Source organism: Anomalospiza imberbis, chromosome 18, assembly GCF_031753505.1.
Source record: "Anomalospiza imberbis isolate Cuckoo-Finch-1a 21T00152 chromosome 18, ASM3175350v1, whole genome shotgun sequence".
NCBI classification, from domain to species: domain Eukaryota; kingdom Metazoa; phylum Chordata; class Aves; order Passeriformes; family Viduidae; genus Anomalospiza; species Anomalospiza imberbis.
Window position 1 is genome coordinate 5,561,454 of NC_089698.1, and position 24,985 is coordinate 5,586,438.

Genomic DNA, 24,985 nt, shown 5'->3' on the forward strand with positions numbered 1-24,985 from the left:
GGAAGAAATCAAGGAGTGCATACCTACAGTTTGTTCCTCATTGATTTTGATTTAACTTGCCCCCAAGGTGGAGCATCATACAGGTGATATTGTTGAAAGTTTGGAATATGGTGAAGCAAAATGTAGACTAGTTAAAAGCTGTAGAGGTAAATTGCATGACGCATGAATCTGGTAAAAATTTTGTATGGCTTTATTCATACTGTTGGTTTTGGTGGTCGAGGTGTTTTTTGATTTAGGGTGGTGTTTTTTGTTTGTTGGTTTGGATTTTTTTTTTAAGGTAAAACTTTGGCCTGTGTTTTTAGAAGTTCTACTCTAGTTGTTTATCCACCGGTAGCTATACAGAATTTAATGTGCCCATTTTCATATTGATTTGTAATTCATATTGATTTTAGAATTGCTCATCTTTCTTAGTCATTGCTTGTCCTTCTTTATATGATGTAATGGAAATGAAAGTGTTTTAAAAAATGTCTCTGCTGTTAAGAGTGCCTGTGGAAACTGGGCCTTGGTTGAGGCAAGGAGTGTGTGTGGCAGCTGTGTTTTACCATTACCTTTGATCACAGTGCAGCCCTGTTTGAGGCCATGCTGCATGCAGGCAAAGCAAAGGCCTGGGTTTTACTGATCTTATGAGCTCCTGAATAGGGCTAGAAGGGGAATGACAGAGGAAGAAGAAAGCTTTTGGAAATGAAAAGGAAACCCCGTGAACCCGAGCAGCATTATTGGCTGGATTTGCCTACCAGGGAGCCGCTCAGTTTCTGCCAGGCTAATTTTGCTTCAGCTTCTCTCCCCCACACCCCCAGCCCCACCTCCCCCTCTCTCCTTCTTTCAGACTTTTTTTGTTTTTGAGGCATGGCTGTAGTAACTTGGTTCTCAGGCTGGGAACCCACTGAGCTGTTGCCATGGTCACTGGGAAGCTCTTCGTGCCATGTGCTTCAAAGGGAACCTTTCCCCTCCTGGAATTCCTGCCTTCTCTCTGCTCACAGCACAATGAGGCTCCTTCACTGCTCCAGCAGTGGCACTGTGCTGGAGGAAGGGAGAAGCAGGGTTGCCTGCAATACTGATTGCCTGCCTGCATCCTGGCAGGGCTGGGGTGTTGGAACTTGGGTGTTCTTTAAGGTTCCTTCCAACCCAGACCGCTCTGGGATTCTGTCACCCGCTATACCTGCATGTGTCCTGTACTCTGCAATATGCAGACCCCTGTTCTTCCCCCGCCCCAGTAATTTTCAAAGCAAATTGCATCTGTCAAGACTGTGAAATACAATTCAGCGATACCACTGTTGGTTTTTTTTTTTTTTTTTAATTATTTCAGTACAGGATAGTGAGAAAATGCTGAAGATTTGTTTAAAAGTAGCACTTTTTCCCTTTCTGCAGGATTGAAAGTCCACAAGAAAGGATTTAGTTTTTCTTTCTCTTCCAGGGACTGCACTTCTTCTGTATTAATAGGATATATGTATTTGAGGATGTGCATCTGAGTATAACCTAACAAAGACAGGATGTCCCTGCTACTACAGCTTCCTGTTTTCTTCAGATGAAAGAATCTGTAATATGAGGCAATTCCAGGCAGTTCTTCCAATATCCATTCACTTCTTTTCTAAGAGCTTATTTAGAAAAATTAAACAAGTACTAACTAGAAGAATCTCTTGTTTTACCATGTCATCATTATTATTATACTAGTTAGAGTGGGCCAAAAATCATCATAACTTGAAAATTCACTTAACAATTGAACTGTGATTCCTAACCTTTTGTCTAACAACTTAGTTTAAGTATAAAAATTCCTATAAGGTAATCAAATGAGAATTTATGAGGCTGTGTTGGTAGTTTAGTTCCCGAATAAAGAGAGATCTGTTCTAAGACTTGAGAAACAAGAAGGCCTGTGAGGAGTCCATTTTAATCTTTTTCTTTCAGAGTTAATAAAACTAATAAAAAAGTCAAATTAAACAAAAGTAACTTACACCTTTATATTAATAGCCTAAATTAAGCAATCAGTTACATGTTCAAATTGGTTGCTGACAGTATAAGTATACTTTTTGTTTCTTTATAACATTAATAGTTTTATATGCAGTTTGGATCATTTCCTGTAGAAATAGATTCAGTTCAGTTGTAGAAATGCGTATTGAATTTAGGCAAAGACTCTTCCATGCTAAACTTGTTCAGAAATTAGGACTGAACTATGCCATAGATTAAGATCTAAAATTAATGAGAGCCATGCCTAAAACCATTGGTCAGTGTTTCCAGAACTTTGCTTGTTCAGATACTTTCATCTGGTAGTGACAGCTGCAGTGACCCTGTGATGAGTCCTGTGCTGCATGCAGTAGGAAATATTGCCACTTCAGGAAAACTTCTTCTATCCATTGAAGTAGTTGACATCCTACTTACGGTACCTATTCCACAATTTGGAGACCTTTTCTACCTTCTGTTTGTTAGCCTGTGTTTCTGCTTTGCAAACAGCATCCAAAAAGCATTTGTAATTGTTTTTTTTGAGGCAGTAGTCTCAAAAATTAGTGGCAAAATTTCATCGATCTGGATGAAAAGTAATAGTATGAGTGATTTTTTAGCTGGTTGGTTGGTTTGTTTCACTGTGTGGCTACCTGCAGGTTTGTGCTGACAGTGCAGAGTCCAGTGGAGGTAGGAGCAAGTAAGAGGAGGTAGGGTCAACTTTTTGTGATGGCAGTGTGGGCATAAATGTATGTCAGACTACAGACTGAGAAAGTTTTTTTGGCAGTATAAACTTAATATTGGTTGTTTTGGGCTCCCAGATATTCTGTGTTAAGGAGGAAGTTGTTATGAAGTAGAAGAAAGCTTTTTGAATGAGACTAGACTCCTTTGGCTGTGGACCAGCTGTCAGATCTATATTGCAATGTCAAACATGCCAGAACTCCGATCAAAACAAAAACGATTGTTTTTATCAACCCCATTGTTCTGTAATGAAAAATGAATATGAGTTTTAATGGGGGAAAATAGCATCCTGGCTAGTGTTAAGGATTCAGACCTTCTGAATCAGTCATGTTCCTTAAGAATCTTCATTAACTTTGCATTAAATTTTTTTATTTCCAAGCTTTGTTGTTTTAGCACTACCTAAAATTAGGGTTTACTGTGAAAAAACGTAGTATATATAACTGTAATCCCTGCCATGTTTGTGTTTGTCTTTACTGTGTTTGTTCTAAAGAATATATTGAGAAAAAGGATAATTTTCTCAAAGCACCAAAGAACATTATAAGTACTGTAATATCATAATGATTGTTTCTTGTTATTCCCCACTTCAGCATCATTTATGATGTCCAGGACACCTGAAATGTTAACATGTCTTTTAAACAACTGTAAAACATCTTTTAAAATGACATCTGAAGGGATACTGTTACTTGTGCAAGTACTTTTGATGTCATTTATGTTTTGACATTAATTTTTCATACTTCCCCATTGCTAGCAGTGTGATCAGACCTCTGCACCATATAGACACAGTGATTTCTGGAGTTCTAACAAAACTCTAGCATAGATGAGCTCAGAAGAGGGGATAATACATGGGTTTTTTTCAGGAAGAAGATGGCTTTTCTTAATGACGCACAGAAAAAGACAAGAAGAAAAAAAAATCACATAGAACAAAATGCTTTTGCCAAAATCTCAGTGTGTTTCTGCTTCCCATCTCCTTGCCTCTTCACCCCGCCACAGACCATATTCTAACAAGTCTATTTAACAGATGAAGAAGGTGATTTAAATGGGAAAGAAAAAAGGAAGAAAGGCTGCATCTAAGAGTGTTAGAACATGTGGCTACTGCATGAAACAGCAGTGTCATCATTATAACTGAATTCTTGAGTTTATAAGTGCCTTTCTCATGTATTCCCTCTTTAAATCCTCTCCTTCCATCTCTACCTTCCATTGTAATTTCTGCAGTCTCTTTTGAGGAGAGAAGGGAGAGGTTGAGCACAGGAAAGAGAACTGACAGGCAAGCCAGTTGAAATGTGGGGAGAGGAAAGGTTTGTGTATGGATTGTATGGTGAAAGATGCAGAAGGAAAGAAAAGAACTGGATCAAAGCCAAAGAGGAGAGAGCTCAAAGGAAGGGCCAAACAAGGGCTGAATCAGGTTATTGCAGTTCAGAAGAAGTAGCTCTGTCAGGTTTTCATTCATGGTGAGCTCTTTCCATTGGTAACTAGTGCCAGCAGTCTGCTACTGTATTATTTTACTTTCTTTCCATGTTGCCTGCACAGTTAGGAAAAGCATCAGCTATTCATGAACAAAGCCCTCTCTCGTGTTTCTCCCTCTGGGCACTCCTTAGATTTGGCATTGTTGGATTGATTACTTTAAATAAAAGTCCACTTTTAGAGTTGAGTCCTTAGCAGTCCCCAGCACCATCTTCACTGCTTTCAAACCAACTGTGGAACACAGCTGCTTCTCCCTTAAGCTAAAGAAGCAGCTGTTCTTGCAGTACATGTGTTACTGGAGTTCAGCTCAGTCACATCTCCCAGGGAAATTAATGGAAGTCAAGGACTAAGTAAAAACTAAGGGGCAATTATTTAAGGCATGCTGCATTTACTACTACTAATAATAATTGTAAATGCTTCATATCTCTTTAAGTTTTTGACCCTCATTTTTCTATGTGCCTTGTAAGCCTTTCAGACATTGAGAGTTGTTTTTGTTTTACATGCAGAACCTACCTGTTTCTCTAACAGGAGAATTGCATAGTGGCAGGAGTTTGAAACAGAAAAGTAAGAGAGCAAGTAAGTGCTGCAGTGTTGGAGTATAGAAATGAGCACAAAAGAAGCCTGGCAAGCAGGATCAGATAAATGGACCAGAAAGTGAAGAAAATAAGGAGCAGATATGGAGGCAGGGAATGGAATTATTTAGGACTTCACAGATGAGTGACATGCCTAATTTTGGTGCACTAGGAGACAGAAGGCTTTGAAAGAAATTGGAGAACTTCGGAATGTAATCAGAGCTGCATCAGAGGGACTCCAATATTCAGAATAAAAATTGGGCAGATACAATCGGCAGTGGTAAAAAGCTGGATCCTGGGAAATTGCAGACATCAAGTGGGAATGTTTTGCAATGCTTTTCACAAGACTGAAAGGAAGGAAAGAGAAAAAAAATTACACAAATTGTGCTTCATATCCTACTGCTTTGAGATAATTTGCCAGAACATGTTTTTCTGCTCTAAACATTTTATCTTTTTGATGACCAGGTGATATCTGGAGGTGTGGTTTTGGATAACATGATGATTTAACATTTGTACTGAGTTCCAGGAAATGACTCCAAATGAAACAAGTGATCATACTGTGAACTCAAAATGAGTAGGAAGTGCTTTTTAGTCAGTGCAGGGAGTACTGACCGAGCTACTTACAATTTTAGCAGGTTAGTTTTTGAACATTTGAGTTGGACATATTTGTGACATGAATTAGGTTATACAGATTAATTATACATTATTAGTATTTACATTGCTGTGGCCGTAGAACTGTTCAGTAGGAATATGAAACTCTCACAGAGACTATTAAAAATATCACAAGAATGTATGTATTATAGTTCATTAATGTCTCAGTTCTTGGCCCATTGGTGGTTTGTTCAGTTGGTAAGCCAAAAGAGCACATCACAGACATGTAATTTTTCAAAATGCTCACATAATGTGGTCCCTTTGGGATAGGAAGAAAGATGGACCTTAGCCCTGAGGATCCAAATAGTGAGCTTTTAAATGAGTGTGTGAGGGAGAAGGTATTTGCAGAGAGGACAGAATCCATAGACTTCAGGTCCATGGATGGTGTTGAAACTCCCAGAGGGTCGCTTCAGCTGAGTGTAAGGGTCTAATGAGCCAGTCTGACTGTTTATGGGCTGTGGTTAACCTCTTGCAAGTTAGGATTTCCTGTCGCCAGCAATGAGCTGTGACCGCCAGCACCACAGTGTTAATGATGAGGTAGGGGCTGATGAATGGCTGGACTCCAGACAGCAGCCTTCACTGGCAAAGAATCAAGTGGCTAGAGGGAGAAAAACACTGAAGTCTACAGGGGAAATAATGCAATCTCCAGAACCTATAATTCCCATGTTTAAAAAAAGAAAGGGATAAAGAAACTGGCGACAAATTCAAAACAAGTGAAGCTTTTATCTCTGCATTCTGAATAGAAGATTGTTCTTCAGCAAAACTGGCTGTAAAAGCCAGGCCAGTTAAAACAATATGCAGGCTGCTTGCCTCCAAGTAACCAGAAATTGTTGGCTCGGAGTAGCCTGTTCTGAGGAGCCAACCTGCTGGGAGACGTTATCCAAGCAACGGCTTGAATGTAATTCCTCCCGCTGTGGAATGGCTCTTTGGCAAATGAAGACCCTAATTAGAGATGGAAGGGTTTCTATTTTGTTTTTCTTTAATCCTTGCCCCGAGGCCTCTGCAGTACAGCCATGTCTCTGCTTGCGTGGAGAGAAGTTTCCAGTTTCCCTTTGTAACAAAAATCCTCCACCTTTTTCATTTTTGTTTTCCCTTCTTTTTATCTTTTTTTTCATTTTTAAATTTTTTTTTTACAGAGTCAACAAACTAACAAGGGCCCACCACAGTCTGGGACCGTGAAACTTAACTAATCCGAAACCAAGGATAACTGTTTGGAAGAAGGGCCATATCATCCTGTATTAGCCAGCCATGGACATGGAGAGTTGCTAGCTAAACTGGAATACTGGCCCACCATGGAGATTTTTGCTATTCAAGTTATTACCCAAGCTGATTCTAGTAGTAGAGAGGGAGGATCTCACAGAATCAGCAGTATCCTACTGGATTCCAAGGGCATCCCACATGATTTTTTGTTCATTCAGAAAGATCCCTTACTAGGGCTTACATGCCTTTCTGTAGTCTTGGATGCAGATGCTCATCCCTGCCAAAGAGGACAGAACCGCCAGGGCAGTGGACTGCAGCACTTGGATATGTGTAGAAGTGAAAATACCTTTGTTTCTTCTCAACTCACCTTGGTATATGTCATGTCTGTCTGAACGTACTGTTAGGGATTTCATGCAGGCACTTAATAACCCTGCAAAGAACACTGCATTTTCTGTCACTACTGAGATATGGATTTATTGTTTCATCATCTCAGATTATTGTGTTATCTGTAAAATGTCCTTGTTCACAGTAGATACCAACCTTTTGATGAAGGCCAGCTTCCTGAGGGTGAGGCTAAGCAAGACAGATGATACAAAGCATTCCCCATTAATCTGGCTGAGGTTAGGTGGAATTCTTATTAACAATTTTTCAAAGTTTTGCCACTTCTCATTCTAAATACAAGACAGTTCTTATAATTTGTTTTCCCTTTTAATGTACATAAATACCAGTTTATAATTCTAAAATTAGAGCACATGCCTATAGGAGGAGCTTCAGTACATTCTTTTTAAACAGCTTGGGTACTGTAGGGATGCCTTTTTATAGTGGTCTGCATTAATAGTTTCTTTAATTTACAACTCCTCCAGTGCTTTCTTATATCTCTGTTCTTTATTCTTTCAGCACCACAATATGCTTGCATGTATGTTTACACAATTGTCTTAGGCCTAGTTTGTTGTTTCTATCCATCTACTTTCAGTACACCCTCAGTGAAAAGGTTAAGAATTATCTGATTGGCTGTAGTGGTGTTTTATAGCATGATATAGTACAAGTTTAGTACATAATTTCTAAAATATCCTCATCCTGTGACCATTACATTTCAAAGGTAACTGTATATAGAAGTTCTGGGAAAAGCTTGAAGGGTTAACCATCAATTGTTGTGAATGCAGCCACCCAGTTCTTGCTGAGTGTGCTAGGTTCTCTGTGAATATGTAATCTAGTTCAAGACCCCGGTCCCCTCCTTTGATCTCTTCCAGTGCTCACCCTTCTCTCTGTGACTGTGCCTTGTCACAGCAACAAGAATGATGATAGCAGAGGTCAGGCTTTGGGAGTGGAGTCCCATGACTCTGAAATGTATCTTCAGAGATGTGCAGCCAGCAGGCTTTGCTGTGTTCAGGATTAAAGAAATGTCCTTTTCTTACTGCTTTTAGTCAGTCTAGACTCAGAAGTGATAGCAGTGTTTCTCCCTAACCCCAGAAAAGAGAGACACTTTGGTTTTCTTGTTCTTGATTTTAACCATCTGCGAGCCTCTCAGTACTGAGTGGTATGAATCACTCTGGTGTGTATATATATTGTTGATGTGATTATGTATTGCATGAGGTGATAGTTTTTTTTAAAACTGCAAGTACATTGCTTTTTAAGGTTTGGGTTTGGATTTTTTTTTTTTTACAGAAAGGTACATGGGTTTTAAATTGTGATTATGCTTTTAAATTTTAAAATGCTGCTTCACACTTTCTGTACTTCTTAATTGGCAAGCAACTGTTGTAATGCTGTGTAATTCAGAATCTATAGGGCATGTATATAAATCATATCTCAAGGTGCCAGAGAATTTGAGTATTCCAGTCAGGAAGGGGTTTTTTGCTGGTGTGATACATGGGGATTTGACTGTCTTGTTTTGATACTCTGCCTTTGTTTTCAGACAGAAATATTCAGACAGAAGAAAGTTCCTTTTTCATTATCTCAGAAAAGGTTTGAAATGGCATCCTGTTTATGCTTGGTTTAACTGAGTTTCTGGAATTACCAGGGAATTGTACATTAACAGGTCTGAAGCAGCAGTTGGTTAATTTGTAACTTCTGCTGTTTGCAAAGTAGATGGCTGTCCTTTTCTCCTTCCTCCTCTGCCCTGCAGAATTGGCCTGTGGCCTGGCTTGCTAGCTCCCGTGTTGGTTCAAGGGACAAGGTATTTTTTGTGATTGATTGAGCCTGATAGCAGTGTGGGGGGAGAAGAGAGAGAGGCCTGGATTGTTCAAATGTTATCTGTATTCTCTGTAGTTCTGTGTTGCATTTTCACAGTTGCAAAGAAAAGGTGTATTTGCACAATGCTGTGGGTTTTATGTAGGGTTTTTAATGATGAGCAGGTTTGGATGTTATTGCCGAGCTTCATGTGATGCCATTTCTGCCATACTGAAAATCTAGTGCTGCCATCCATAGAATGGGGGTGTAGTTCATACTCACTGCTTGTTTTAATAGGGTTGTTTAAGGTATTCCTCTCTCCTGAAGAAGTTTAGGGCTTTGAGAACATCGGGGCAGACTACAATTCAGCTGACTGGAATGGCAAACTGGCAGTGGCAACATCTTGTCATGACCTCCAGATTCATCATGCAGTTATGTAAGAACCAGTGGTCTCCTTCTCATCATTAGGACTTCCTGGGTTTGTCCAGACTTAACTGAGATTTTCTCAAAACTGCAGAAAGTTAAACCCTGATAAGGTAGGCTCCTAATGCTTGTTTCAGCACCAAAGTCTGCAGAAGTGTCATAGTTTAACCACACAACTATAGCAAACCTCTGCTAGACAAGCCAATATTATAGAACCTAGTACTGCATATTCTGTATCATATCTGAGTAATATTGTCTATATCTTTATGGTCTCACTTGATCTTGATATGTAGAAAACAGGTGCAAATCAATTGATATTGGAACAAACTTTATTATTTTGAGTCTGCTCAGGAGAAGACCAAGACCACTGAGTTGTTATATCCATCATTTATTTTGGTCAAATATTGCAGATGGAAACCTCATTCCTTTAGCTGTATTCCCAGCAGTCAAAATCGTTGAAATCCTCAAACTGCTTTTCCAGAGCAGTAAAACAAGACACCGCAGCTTTTCATTGAAAATCTTGTTCCTTGGAGTCACAGAGTTTGCAAGTTGCATGTTGCTGAGTGTTGCTCGTGTGTTACCAGTACACTGTGTGAGAGGCTGACTTCTCTTATTTCAAAGCACCAGAAGACAGCTGCTGATAGAGTCAGCTATGAAAAACCTTCCACTTAACACTGCTTGCATAATCCTACTCTTTTGTCAGATTAATGACCACTGATTCCACCATGTAGAGAGATCTGACATAGACTGTTGGGTCTGATGGGCTGGGAATATCCAGAAAATATGCCTCAAGTTCAATAATTATTAGTTCATAGAGAAACTGATGGGGGAGAAACCCTCAAAAACTGGGTCAGTTGTCAGTTAAATAAGGACATACAAATCAATGTTATTGACTACTCTGTTGAACAGTCTCTGCACTGATTTAGAGTAATACCATATTTTCTGCTCCAAAAACCAAGATGTACTGAAAAAAGGAATGGCAGTAGGAAAAAGCTGTTGTTATACCTGTTGGAGCTGTGCTGTTACCCTTAATTCTAGGAGCATTTTCCTTTTGGGACCCACAGAACTGTTTTCTGTGTACTGTTATTCCTTAAACCATTGCCCAACCTCCCCTTTCCCAGCTTCATGAGTTTCTTAACCCAGGGAATAGATCAACCTGCTCATGTAGCACATACTATAATTATAATTAATATTTGTTAACTAGAGTGTACTAAGTTCCAAAAAGATAATACCTAGAGTTGGATGAACAAATCCAGGAAGAGAGATAGGTACTTTTAATGTAAAAACATTTGTGAGAATGTAATTTTATAACACCAGGATATATCTGTGGCTCATACAGGCAGCCAGTACTTTTGAAGCATCCTTTTCTGCCTTCAGTCCATCAGTATTATCCATGATGTTAACTTTAAAAAGTTTATTTATAAGTAGCAATCTGGCTCTGCCAATAACCATTTTCAACAAAAGGTACTCTCTTAATGGATGTGCAATGCATTACTATGTTGATGTACATGGCAGAGCTTGCAGTGCTTAATGAACTTTGATCTCCCCACCTATAGTTTGGTCTTTTTCTCATCTGTAATTTATTCACTCTCTGAAATCCATTAGATTAAAGTGTCATGTCCTCAGGTGCAAATACTGCTGGATATTGTCAGGGAATTCTAACTGTGGCAAAGAAGTAAATGTAATGAATAAAGGCTGATGTTGTTGGTATGATTTTTCTCTTAAAGGGCAACCTTGTTAAGCAGCTTTTCTTATGATGGTTTCTCCACTGTTGCGTTCTAACTGAAACAATAATTGGAATGAAACCATACTAGAAAGCAGAGGGGAGGAGATGCTTGCCATGTTCATATGTGCAAGCATTCAAAGTCCTTCAAGATGTCAGGAAGGAGCTGAACTTTACTGTTTTGATTGTTGCTGTCCTACCTGACTTGAATGAACGAGAGGAACAGTGCACCTGTTTAATAATTATCTGGTCCCTTGGGATGAAAGTTTGCCTCATCAAGGAAGTTGTTACTTCCTTATTGTATTTGCCTGGCTCACAGGGAGGTAGTGCAGAGCTCTTAAAATCTTTCTGGTGTTCTTTGAGGTAATAACTTAAAATTCCTCAGGCCTGGAGATGTGGAGAGGTATTTTTTTGTGTGCTTCTGTCACGTACATTTCCTCTTATCTTACCTAGATTACAAGGCCTATTAAGTTCTGCCAGATTTTAATCTGAGACAGTATGTAATGTGCATTTTATTGGTAACGTCCATTGTTCTGTAGTAGCATAAACTCTAGACTCTGAACACAGAGATGGACTGGGAGGTTGTTGTCGCCATGAACAAAGTGATCACTTGAGTTATGAGAAGTGCAATTACCTTTTTTTTTGTTTGTTTTCTATTACTCTTTACAAAAGTGGAAGAATACTGATATGTAGGGATAGTAATTTGTTTTAAGCCACAGAAGACAATCACAGAAAGAAATAGGCCTGGCAAATGAAAGGGAATTGAATTGTGGAAATGTCTGATTGTTTGCCACAAGTACTGTAAATGTAAAATTATTAGCTTATTTCCCCCCCTCATCCAGCTTGTGTTTATTTTTGATGTAGGTTTGGTCACTTTGCTTAGAAGAACGATTTGAGGGAGTCTAAATGCTGGCTAGCCCAAAAAGAAAAAAATCACGTGCCTATTGCAGACTGGCATGATTTTAAGTGGGACTTAACACTGCTGTGTTATTTTGAGCTGCCCTGATTCCTGAGTAGCGGACGGGGTATTTTCAGAGACGTTTTAGCGATCCTGCGGTATTCTCGGGGTTGCAGGAGGACCGGCAGTGGCCGGCAGGTGTTTCAGGTTGCCCCGGAGCCCCGGTCACGGCTGCGCTCCGGCTCCGCCGGCCGCCACCTCCAACCGAGGGCCGGAGGGGAATGCCCAGCGAGCAGAAGCGCTCCGGCGCAGGCTGCCCGCCGCTCGCCCTGCTCTCCTTCCCCCCGGAGTGTCCGGTTTTACGGCCGAGCTGGAGGCGGGGGAGGCGGGGGCAGCCGCGCTCTGGTCTCCGGCCAGCGGAACCTGGCCCGTCGGGCGGCCACCCAGCCGCGGAGCCGGAGCCCGGCCCGTGCCCTGGGCTGCTCGGGGCGGCGGGAGCGCCTCGGCACCCGAGTGCGGCCATGGCTCTTTATGGAGAGCGCTTTTTCCCCGGGTATCAGCATTTAAACCCCCGCAAGGAATAAAACCGCCGCGTTCACCCCGCGGCCCCGGCCCCTTCCTCTCCCCTCCATGGCCGGGCTCAGGCGGCGCTTCCGGCGCGGGGGCGCTGCGGCCGCAGGGGGGCGCTGTGCGCGGCCGCTGGCCCCTCAGGGACGCGCGGGGGCGGGGGGAAGGCGGCGGGAGCCCCGCAGGGCCCAGCGAAACGAGCCCCGCTCGGCCGCGGTGCAACGAGCCCCGCAGGGCCCAGCGAAACGAGCCCCGCTCGGCCGCGGTGCAACGAGCCCCGCAGGGCCCAGCGAAACCAGCCGCGCTCGGCCGCGGTGCAACGAGCCCCGCAGGGCCCAGCGAAACCAGCCGCGCTCGGCCGCGGTGCAACGAGCCCCGCAGGGCCCAGCGAAACCAGCCGCGCTCGGCCGCGGTGGAACGAGCCCCGCAGGGCCCAGCGAAACGAGCCGCGCTCGGCCGCGGTGCAACGAGCCCCGCAGGGCCCAGCGAAACGAGCCGCGCTCGGCCGCGGTGGAACGAGCCCCGCAGGGCCCAGCGGAACGAGCCCCGCTCGGCCGCGGTGGAACGAGCCCCGCACTGTCAGGATGACCACACGGGTCACCCCCAGTTGCCAGAATCACTTGGCCGCGGTGGAACGAGCCCCGCACTGTCAGGATGACCACACGGGTCACTCCCAGTTGCCAGAATCACTTGGCCGCGGTGGAACGAGCCCCGCACTAGGCAGGGTGGCCACACGGGTCACCCCCATTTGCCGTTACCCAGGGCAGCACGATTTTTTTACTCGGTGCTTTTCCTCTCTTAACACCTGGTGGTGGAAACTTGTTGCTCGTTCAGTGTATGCACCCAATTAAGGAGTTTTTTATCTGCAAAATCTCTTTAAAAATCTCTTCAGAGATCAAGGGGCCTTGCTTGTTGACTGATCATCCTGAAAAAGCATTCGAAATAGCCTGAACAGTTCTGTAAGCAGTGTGTGTCTGTAAGGGGTGCCTTCTAGGGAAGCCTGGATGAGCCCTCACCTCAGGGCTACTGCAACAGAGAAGGGGTGGTAGATTCCTTTTAACTCTTCCTCCCCAACAGTTCTTAGTCATTAACCAGGTGTGCTGACTTCAAAGGGGACAAATACCTGGTGGGCTGAGAAAAAGCTCTAATTTGGGAGTTGGTTTCCCTGATGTGCTGTCTGATGGGCCTTTTTAATTTAAAATAAAATATGAGAATAGAGCAAAGAAAGTGACCTTTATGTATTCAAACCAACTTCTCTGTATTGGCCAACATTTTTCCAGGAAACTGCTGAGTAATGTTTCATAAATTATTACTTTTATTGGTTTCTCTTATATCTCAATGTAAGTTCAGGTTCTGGTAGTCTCTGTGGAGGGCCAGTGCATTCCTGTTTAGTACTGGGGTGGTGATAGCTGCCATTGCTTGGACAAATAGTTTCTTATAATCTGTGTCCATAAGGGCAATAGGATTTTGAAAAGTTACTGGGAATCTCTGCTTTGTGGAGCCATTGAGCAACATTTGAACAGTACATACAGAGACACAGTAGCAGAAGCAGGATAAAACCCCTGTGTTAGCCATCTAAAATACAGTTTTCTCTATCCCAGAGGATTTTAATATCTTCTAATGCCTTCTCTGTGCAGTTGGTAACTCCAGGTTTGGACTGTATTTGATGAAAAGCTGTGCACTTATGTAGCTCTGATCAGCATAAGACACGTGTGCAACAGTTCTGACCTCTGATGGTCAGAAAAAGCAGTATTCTCTGAGGCACATTTTGAGACTCTGATATCCTAATTAGTGAGAATGACACTGAAAAAGTATAAAGAACCCAGTCCACCTCAATTTTCTACACTAGTGAACTTGTCTCCACCCCAAGTTATAGGGAAGATAGTTTTTAATGGCATTTCTAAGTAAAATAGAGGGAAAATAATATAAATTTTTTAAAAATCTTCTCCTTTTAAGTCTTTAGAGGGTCTAAATCTCATTTGAATTCCTTTAAAAGGTTGTCAAAAGAGGAGTTTGAGAAGGAAGGAGCAGAAACACTGTAGAAGCTGTAGTGAAGTTTAACTATGTTCCATGCTGATTCAGGAGCTCCTGTGTTTGTAATTGTGCTGTCATTTGTTTTAACTACACAGAAACACAAAATGTTAAGTTTTCTATCTGGAGATGAGGAGAGGGAGTAATTTTTGAGTTAAGAAGTTACCTTTTGGGGTGGGACTGAGGATGCTGTCTTTCTTATTGCAGGCAAAACGAGCAGTACAGCGAGGAGCCACAGCGGTCATCTTTGATGTTTCTGAAAACCCAGATGCCATTGATCAGGTACGAAGCAATGTCAGGCAGGAAGCAATGTAGGTGTTGGGAACCTGGTAGAAAGGGAAAACCTTGGGGAGTTAGATTTTTCTTCTAGCTTTTGCTAGAATCCAGAATCCAGGTCTGGGATTACGGTTTTGAAAGAGAATGGAGGCAAATGTTTTGTGGCCCATTATCTAATCAAGGAGGTTTTCTTTGCCCAGCTCTGTGTACAAAACACAGGATGTTTGGCCTTTCCAGCCTGTGATCAATAGTGTTGTTGAACAGCTGCTATTTTTGAGATTGTGAAACAACTTTGAAACCTGATTCTAAACAAGTTTCTTTTTAAAGCTTATAACCATTTCTTTCTCATTTGCAGCTGATGATTTCTGCCTATGTATTTTGTGGACGAGCAGGGTTTTTCTTCTTTTTCCAAGTCTTGTTATAACTTTTGGTTTTTTATTTGAAGTGGGCGAGGTAATAGCCCTATGAAAGGCTTTAGCATACTTCAGCCATTTTTGAGTTATTTCAGTGAAGAAACGTAAGCACAAAAATAGTCTGCATTTGGTTTGGTTCTGTTTTGTCTTGAAACAAAACTGCTGTTTCTGTTACAGCAGAAACAAGTGGAGCTGAAGGTATTTAAGTGCAGCCTGTATTTCTTGGGGGAAAAGAGAGATCATCAATGTTTACATTAAAGAAGCTGGCTTTAATTCTGAAATGAGCATCTGTTGGACAAAGGAATGCAGAAGATCCTGTGCAATGGATGCTTTGAGTACTGTGGTCTGCATGTGCATCAAAGTTGCAACCTTGATCTTGAAAGCATTCACAGGGATATTTTTCCTCCTTTTCTACACAGAAAAAAAAAAATCTCTTTACAAAGATGTGATCTGTCTTTTTCTATTTTTTAACTCTGTTACAGCTTCTGGTTACTTTCAGCCACCCTGCTCTGGACTTGGGAAGCTGAGTTTACTGTCTCTTGCTCTTTTGCCTCTAACAACAAAAGCTTTCCTTGATTCATTATAAATAATAAACTGGGTGCATCTGTCCTGAAGAGCTGGGAAACTCGTCTAGTGGATGTTTGAATATTTTGGGTGTACCAATAAAATGGAAGAAGGTTAGTGGCTTAGAGCAGTAGCTGACAGACTGAATAGGCTCTGTTAGATCAAAGAGCAGCAGCCTGTGGAAACACTGGCAAACAGGAGAGGAATGACTGGATGTAGCTTTCATACTCTAAAAGTAACAGTTACTGGATTAGCTCTGTTCTCATGCTGCTCTGGATGCTTGTTTTTAGTGGATTTTGATTCTCATCTAAATTCTCATCTAAAGGGTTCTTCAGAACCCCTGACATCAGGGGTGCTAAGTAATTTGTCTTTAAAATAAGCACCATTCTGGCACTCGTAGTGGAATTGTGGATAACAATGACAGATAACAGTGGAGGGAAAACTGACATGAGGTAATCTGGAGTATCTTTGGTTCAGATGGAAATACCCTAAGACACTGAGGGGAGCTGTTTAGGAAGTTTTCTCATGTATGCTTGTCACCAAGCACTAGAACAAATAAGGGAGATTGCTTTGAAAGGGAGGAGTGGAGTATTGTGAAAGGCAGTCCCTCCTGCCAGTCAATGAACAGAAATTGGAGGCAGGCCTGACCGGAAGAATTGTCCTCAGTTAATTTGGTAGATGCCAAATAAAAGGACTTTGCCTAAATGGGGTTTATTCCCACTGATCTGAGTATCTTCTGCTGTAAATTAAGAATGAAACTTTTACTTTTAGAAATGCTCTCTGAAGTCTGACTTGTTTTTTAGTTTTACTTCTGCATATTTGAAGAGGAGTAACAGCACCCAGAGCATCACGGTTAGCAAGAGTCTGACAATTTGCAAAAATGACTGAGGAACTGGGAGAATTCTCTCTTGAGCAAGAAATCATGAGAGAGAGTATGTGTCTGGGAATGGGAGGACAGTGATTGGATTTGGCCCTAGAACAGCAAGGCATGTAGGATCCCTGGATACTGCAGCTAGTTTTTAGCTCATCACAAGACACCTGCCTTAAAAGCAGTTTGATCAGTGTTCTCAGAAAATCCATCAAATACTAGGAAGAACCAATTAAAAAAAGGCTCAGTGAAATCTGTTATCATCATCTGGTCAGTTAGAGTCCTTTAGGATCAGGATGATGGACCAGTCCACTGGTAATTTCTACGTGGTTTAGCCAGAACTAATAGGTAGCTATCAACAATGCAGATATGTTAATCTCAGATACTCTTGTTCTGTTTGCTCACATTCCTGTCATCTCATTCCTTTCCCCTGTACCATTCCATCTGCTTGTCAGTGCATTGCTTGTTTTGTATCAACCAGCCTCTGCACTCGGATTTTGCTTTTAAGTCAGAATAAACTACATGAATTTATCGTGTTGGTGCCATTTTTTAACAGAACAATTCTCTTGTCTAGTTATTACTCTCTCTCTGGTATCTAATTTAGCAGATTGTTGTTCTGGATTTGTTGGCCAGAGAAGTTGCACATTCTCCACACTTGAAGGTTTCCAGCATCTGACTGGATAAAGCTGTGAGCAGCCTGATTTGATGTCATAGTTGACCCTGCCTTGGCCATGAGGTTGGGCTCATGACATGCCTTCCCACACACATTATTTTCTGATTCTATGATTTGGCCTTTTTGACAAAACATAGCTGGACCTGGAAGGAAGTTTCAGTGTGAATTATGTGGTCTACTCAAGTGCTTTAGTCTTTGAGGCCCCTCCATCCTGCAATCAGTAGGTCTCATCGTTGCTAGAACTCAAGTAATTTTGAAGGAGTTTGTAGAGTTAAACATCAGAAATTACTAACTTAACTTGGCTAGGTACTAAGAGCCTGAAAGGCAGGACTCTGACATGAGATTGTTCAGAAAGCTGAAGAAATTTCTATGTGAATAATGTTGAAATAGAAAGATTGATAAAATACAGCAGGGATAATTTTTTTTGGAATGTACAGATTTTTATTCTTCTTCATTGTGAGGTTTAACATTACAGTGTTAATATCTGCACTGATACGTGATGCAGCTAAGTGGCTGTTCAGAAATAGCATTTGCTTATCCTTTATCTTAGTTTTGGTCCATTAAAAAAAAAAGAAAGAAGGCAGCATAAGTCAGAAGTTAAATTCAGGTTTAATTCTGTGGGATACCCAACTAAAGGTCTGTGCTAGAAGGTACTTAAAATCAATTAAATTAAATTAAATTAAAATGCAAAGGTACTTAAAATCAATTCAACATTCATACTCCTTGACCATTCTCTGCATTGTCCAGAAGGAAGGTGGCTTTCCTGAAACATGCCTTCTGAGCAGACTACTTTTTTTTTTAATTCTAGCTGAACCAGGGCTCAGAGGACCCTCTGAAGAGACCAGTGGTGTATGTGAAAGGTGCTGATGCCGTCAAGCTAATGAACATAGTTAACAAGCAGAAAGTGGCACGGGCCAGGATTCAGCATCGCCCCCCACGGGTGAGATTTTCAGATCCTTTCTCTGGGTATCACAGTGCTGTTGTTACTGCAGGCAGGGTTTGCTCACTACACTGGGGGCGAAAATGTTCTGATGCTCCTTATGTGCATTAATGCATGTGAAATTCTTTTGACTTAAATAAACTGAGTGACTGCACTGTGGACAAGCAGCTGGACCTGGTGTAAGTATAGAATCCACAATGTGGCATCTGCTGTCTTTCAAAGGAAACTTTTGAGTATATAAATGGCTAAAAAATTCGCACAGTAGAAGTTTTTCTTGATTAAGTAACTTAGTTATTGCACACTCCTGATGGTTCAGTTTTGTAAGGTGGTTTGCTCTGTGTTAACTATTAATTCTGTGTAGTATTTTAAACATGGATTAAGTATGAGGTTATTTGATGAACTATGAGATTATCTGATAATTGTAATATAAAATAGTTTTTCTAGATTTTTTTTTCCTAACACTTACATGCATAAACAACCCAGTAAGCTATAAAAATTTGTTTTGGTGTGATTCGCTCAGTTAAAAAAACTGGATTTTGCAGTTCAGAGACTGTAAACCTTGTAAACCTGACATCTCATGATTGGCATTCTGTGTATTCATTCACTTGCAGAGGCTCACGAAATGCAGGTTTTGTCCCATAGAATCCCAGTTAATGAACAGAACAATGTGTACTCTGACTTCTGCCATTCTGACTGTGTACATTCAGCAATGGCCCCTGAGAAATCAGACAGAAACAACAGCTTTGAGTATGATCTAAAGGAAGGAAAAATAATACCTTTGTTTTAATTTTTAAGCAACCCACGGAGTACTTTGATATGGGAATTTTCCTGGCCTTCTTCGTGGTTGTGTCTCTTGTTTGCCTCATTCTTCTTGTCAAGATCAAACTGAAACAGCGACGTAGTCAGGTAAGAGCAGTAGTGGGAATTCACCGAATGCTGAAAGTTAGCTTCTCTTACTTTGTCCGAAAATGTGCTTGCAACTTCCAGAAATGCAGGATGCTGACTTATAATAGCCATCTTGGTGGCTCTGTGGTTTTATTCATGCATGTAGGCCTTTGGAAGAACTTGGAAATATCTTTAAAGGAGATTTACATTGACCCATTATGTTTGTTCAGTTAAATCCTGGAATGAAAACAGTACAGAAGCAGTCCACTTAGGCACTGGGAAGAAAGAACATTTCTGGTTGCTCACAGGTTATCAGCAGCACTGGTATACTTCTAAATGAGTCCAGACTCTTGCTGCTGTATTGTGGAGAGGATTGAAAATAAATCACAAATCTTTTCACTAGGATAACATCTATTGAAATGGGAGGGGTTTTCAAGGTAAGGAGAAATTCCAGGTGACAGAGTTTGCCCTCGAGGAAATGATACAGCTAATTTATAACATTTCATGTTAATCCTTTTCTCAAGTATTACTCCAGGTAATATGGTGTTAGCAGCATACTGGAGCATTACAATCAATACTGACATACAAAAAAAAAAGTTCCTGGCCAAGTTTTATATGTTGACTTGAACAGTTGCTGCCTGTCAATTGAGAAGTTGCAGTGTATCCCATTTCCAGCACCTTCATCCAGTTCTAATTCAGAGTAGTTTATCATTCTCACTTCTGCATGTGGCATGCATTCTTTTCCATGAGGCTTCTGATCGGAATTCTAATTAGCCTTCTTTCTATTTAATTTAAGAAATTATACATCACTTGGGCCTGACATGATCTGTAAGATGTGTTATGGTGGTGTTTCTCTGCTATTACCCTCTAGTCCCTTACACAGCAGCATTGGTTTTTTTTTCTTTTTTATTTTCTTTCTTTTTTTTTTTTTGTTTTGTTTTGTTTTGTTTCTTCTCATGTAGAATTCCATGAACAGGCTTGCAGTGCAAGCACTGGAGAAAATGGAGACCAGGAAGTTTAAGTCCAAAAGTAAGGGACACCGAGAAAGTAACTGTGGAGCACTGGATACACTCAGTAGCAGCTCCACCTCTGACTGTGCCATCTGCTTGGAGAAGTACATTGATGGGGAGGTAAAGGATGAAAGGCTTCTTTACCATGGGCTGGGAACATAGGTGGTTTTAGCACTGTGGTACGTGGCTGGCTGTTGGGGACATTCTGTGCTGAGGTGGTGCCACTTGTCAGTTTGATCACACTGACCAGCCAACTTGGCCTCAGCTGCATCCTGCAGCTCTAAATTACCCATGCTGCAAAGGTAAGGTGAGGGATCCCATTTGCAAGGTGCTACCTTCACTGTTCTTGCATTTCTGAAGAACAAGTCTCAAAGAAGGCAGGGTTGCCTCAGCAGTTGGTTCTCTGGGTATTTTTTGCAAGTCATGCGCTAAGGTGATGATGCGTGCAAGCTCTGTTGGAGGTAAGGAATATCCTTAGGGTTTTGCTTTTTCAGGATTTGATGGCACCGTCTTAAAAATGTCAAGTACACAGCACTGCTGGGAAACCAGAGGAGGAGAAGGAAGAGAGATCAAAATGTTCAGGAACAGTTTTTTGATTCCTCAGTTACAATCACTGTATTGATGTCAGGGCTTGGTGTCCATGACATTTCAACCCAGAGGAAGCAACAAAAGGGTGAAATAGAAAATGGGCTCCTTAAAATAAATAAAATAGAGGCAGTCAATATTCTCAGCTGTCAACTTCCATTAGAAAGATCATGTGAAGACATTTTATTTTGAAATTATTCATAAAAGTGTAATATTTCTTAAGGCAATAGAAAATACCAGCTGGATATCTGAGTGCTGCAAGGTGCAATAGAAAGTTTAATTAAATTAGTTGAAGGAAAATTGTTCATAGTAGCAAGAATGAAGGTAGACAAGGACTTCAAAAGGGCTGTACAAACTGATTGCAGAGGAAGTTCAGGCATGAACTTCAGCTTGAAGTGATAGACATAGGGAAGAGCTACACATATATCAGGGGTGGGTTGGGAGCTGAGCATTGCTATTCAGGAACAAGATCTTGATGCTTTAGATAGCTTTGAGAAAGCAAATTGGTGGCAGTTTAACTGCTTTGTGGCAGATAAAATGGCAAATCAGATTGTAGAAATGAGATGGGAAAGTCTAGAGAGCTGAACAGAAAACATTACACCACAGTGTAAGTTTAGTCATGTTCTCACTTTGAGTACTTTGTACTTCTGATCTCACCTCACAAAAGATATGGAGTGGAAAGGAAGGTGCTTCAGGAAAGGGTTGTCACAAAATGATCAAATATTTTGAATGGTTTCTGTAAAAAACCCCAAACGATTGAGTGGGCAGGGACTCTTTAGACACAGGTTGCTTGGGAACAGGGGAATACAAAGCTGTGTGGTGTTTCTCCACCAGGAGGTAGTAGCCCCATGGAACTCCTTGCCAAAACGTGTTAGAAATTCAAAACCTAAGCTCATGGGGAGACATGAGCAGTACATAGAGGAAAGATTTGTTGAAGGTTTCTGAGATATCCATCAGGCTCAGGAAATCCTGTAAACAGATCATAGCTGAAGGATAAGAGTCCTGGGCAAGGGAAAAAGTATCATATACACTGTATTTGTTTTGCTTTTACCTGAGTGTTTTCCATTGCAAATAATTGTAGGAAAGGTACATCATTACTCCTGATTTCTTTTTTTTAAGTTCATTAAATATATTAAGGAAAACTTTTATGATGGCCTTCCGAAAGGTGTTGGGCCATAGGGACATACTACAAAAAGTGTCCTAAAGAAATGTCCTGTATCTGCATGGAGTTCTAAGGTGCCTGCAGACTATTCTTTTAGAGACAGCTGAGCACCAGCTGTTGTGCTCTTGACTGTCTTGGTGCCATTTTTTTCTTCTTTGCACTTGAAGACTAGGAATTGCTCCATTTAATAGCCAGGTTGAAAAAAAACTAGGAACACGCTGTGAAAAATTCACTTGTTAGGAAGAAGTACGTTTTCATGGTGCTTCATCTGTTCCTGTAGGAACTGCGTGTCATTCCTTGCACTCACCGATTCCACAAGAAATGTGTGGATCCTTGGCTGCTGCAGCATCACACCTGCCCTCACTGCCGCCATAACATCATAGGTAAGTGCTGCAGTGTGGATGCTCTGGGGTGTTGTTTATTTCAGACAGCTTGAAAGATGAAATAAAAAGTGTGCCTGTTTGTGAATCTCTATGGAGCTCTCAGTCCTTACTGTAACATAGCCCTGGAAATACAGTCAGCCCCAAACTCTCAAGAGCAGCCGAGTGCCCCTGGCATAACCTTGGGGTGGAGATGATGCCCAGCTGAGGGCAGTGTTGTGCAGCCCTGAGTGCGAGGACACATGGAGGAAAGGGCTACGTTTTCCCTTGAGAAGTACAAAGAAAACAATGTATGGGCTTTTATTTTTCCATGGTGTTGTAACTTGGAATGTGGTTTCCCTTACTTGCCGTCTTCCTGCTTTCATTTCCTCTGTCTTAAGAAAGTTTTCTGTCGCCTCACATTTATGTAAAAATGCGTAAAGTGAAAATTTGAGCAATGACTTCCAGCCTGTCTCAGCCTCTGCAAGATGTAAGCAAAAAATTTTGTATATATGAGAACAGTATCTGAAATAAATTCACTTCTTTTGCTTTTAAGCAAATACATTTGAGTGTTTCAAAGTTTTACAGACATGCTTTTGACTTTTGTTTTGCTTTTATTTCCTTCCATGTAAAAAATTGGTGCATAATGTAATGACATGGAAAACAAAAATATGCTTTCTTGCATAAAGTATATTCCCTTTTATTCCCTTCTAGTTCTACTTCTCCGTTCTTATTTCTCTCATTCAGAACAGAAGAAGGGGAACGCAGCTCCAATCTGTCTGGAATCCATCAACCCAGCACGCAGCCGGCAGCAGAGGGTGATTCTGCCTGTCCATTACCCGGGCCGAGTGCACAGAGCAAGCCAGATAACGGCGTATCCCACTCGGACGAGCATGGACCCTCACGGAAACCCCATCACCTTACTGACAGTTGAGCGACACGGTGAACAGAGCCTCTACCAAGCCCCTTCCCCAGCCTATATTCGCAGTTATCAGCCTATTCATTTGGACCATGCTTTAAACACACATCACTGCAGCCTGGAGCACAGGGCTTACTCTCCAGCCCACAACTTCCGAAGACCCAAGTTCGGTGGACGCAACTTTTCCAAAGCAGCGTGCTTTTCCCGATACGAGACCATGTATCAGCACTACTACTTCCAAGGCCTTAGTTACCCTGAGCAAGATGGACAGCTTCCAGCTGGCATTTCCTCAAAGGGTCCTTCCCGTGCCTTTCAGCCTGGTAGCAGCATGCTTTTCCCTCCTGTGGTACATGTAATGCCCTCGTCCCGCTTGGAGAGTGGCAGTACCTCCAGCTTTAGCTGCTATCACGGTCATCGCTCGGTGTGCAGTGGGTACTTGGCTGACTGCCCTGGGAGTGACAGCAGCAGCAGCAGTTCTGGTCAGTGCCACTGCTCCTCCAGCGATTCCATGGTTGACTGCACTGAGGTCAGTAACCAGGGGGTTTACGGGAGCTGCTCCACCTTCCGCAGCTCTCTGAGCAGTGACTATGACCCCTACGTTTACCGCAGTCGGAGCCCTTGCCGAGCGGGTGAGGTCGGTGGTGCAAACAGGGGTGCAATTGTGCTCTTGGAGGGCCCCCACCAGGACGAGCTTCCAGCTCACAGTCACGGTATGGTGGGTGCTGACTGCCGGCCTGTGCCAGCTTCTTCCTCAGGGGACCAACTGTCTAATTGCAGCATGGATATGAACTATAGCAGTAATTCCTCACTAGAGCACAGGGATCCAAATGGCACTACCTCAGAGGGAGGACCTGAGGCCACTCCTGGTGCTGCCTTGGATGTTAAAAGGAACTGGAAGAATCCAGAGATAGCAGGGTCGGTTTCGGAGCAGGCATGCGCATGCTGCTTTGAATTCCAGCACTCTGCCCTGGAGCCTAGCAATGGGACAGCTGACTGTAGTGCACTCTTCCTTAGCTCTCCACTGTGGGGGACATGTGGCCAAGGAATTGAACCACAGTCAGGGAACACCCCAGGCTTGTACAGTATTAACTCAGACCACTTACATAGGACAGATGGGGTAAAATATGAGGGGTTGCCCTGCTGCTTCTATGAAGAGAAGCAGGTAGCCTGTAGTAGCAACAGTGGCAGTGGAGGTGGTGGCTGCTATACAGAAGACTATGCAGTGAATGTGCAGTACACGCTTCCTGATGACACCTTGCCAAACTGCTGTAAGGGTGTATGTGATCTGGGTCAACGCATTCCCATAATTCCTGAAGACAGAGACTGTGAGCTGGTTCTACCGCCAGAGCACCAGGGGACCCACATAGGAGGCTGTAGCTCCTGGGATGGAACACCTGAGCTAGACACTTACCTGCACTGTCAAGGTATTGGAGAGGTACAGGTCGAGAGGGAGGTGTGCTACGAGGCAACATTCCTGCGGCAGAACTACTCCCAGGAGGAGGAAACTGGAATGCCCTTTCCCAGTCCCACTCTGAACTCCCAGAAGCTTATGATGACCACAAAGGCCACAGGTAACATATGTGCTTTTTTTGATTACTTGCTACCTTTCTGTGTTAGTGTATGAAATGCTGCCAGCTTCCTAGGGTTACTCCATCCCTCACATAAGAGCAGGTTATTGACTACCCATTCGCCCCAAAGTATTATTCCTTGGTTACCTGTGCTTATCTGGTCATAGGCAGAGGAAGAGAAGATGATAACTTCCTAATTAATCCTTGATAACTTACTAATTATCCCTGTTAAAGCTTTCATGCTCATCCTTTGTGGGGAGGAGCCCCCATTAGAGTTCCCACAGCAAGGGACCCTGTGCTAGTCATGGCAGCTGTGATGAGTTGCCTAAGCAGGCAGTGCCACTGTGAGAGACAACAGACAAGCTGAAGGTTATTTTTTTTTTTTAAAAAAAGGTGAA

General features: G+C 42.2%; 1 protein-coding gene and 1 long non-coding RNA gene across 4 annotated transcripts in view; one reads left to right on the plus strand and one right to left on the minus strand.

The window, feature by feature from the left end:
• Positions 1–24,985, plus strand: part of ZNRF3 (zinc and ring finger 3) — a 68,031-nt gene that overhangs the window by 39,640 nt on the left and 3,406 nt on the right. For 2 of the 3 annotated variants that reach the window (XM_068208707.1, XM_068208708.1), the window contains exons 3-8: positions 14,573–14,647; positions 17,968–18,099; positions 18,895–19,005; positions 19,947–20,114; positions 22,022–22,124; positions 22,848–24,590. In XM_068208707.1, the coding sequence (XP_068064808.1) occupies positions 14,573–14,647; positions 17,968–18,099; positions 18,895–19,005; positions 19,947–20,114; positions 22,022–22,124; positions 22,848–24,590 (2,332 nt within the window). Of the gene's footprint in view, positions 1–13,097; positions 13,301–14,330; positions 14,648–17,967; positions 18,100–18,894; positions 19,006–19,946; positions 20,115–22,021; positions 22,125–22,847; positions 24,591–24,985 lie in introns of those variants that run through there. The other variant, XM_068208709.1, reaches the window with a different exon arrangement.
• On the minus strand, positions 18,848–19,951 carry LOC137484676 (uncharacterized). Its single transcript, XR_011004954.1, has 2 exons — positions 19,444–19,951; positions 18,848–19,340 (listed from the first exon to the last, which is right to left on the minus strand). It is a non-coding gene; the product is annotated as an uncharacterized lncRNA (long non-coding RNA).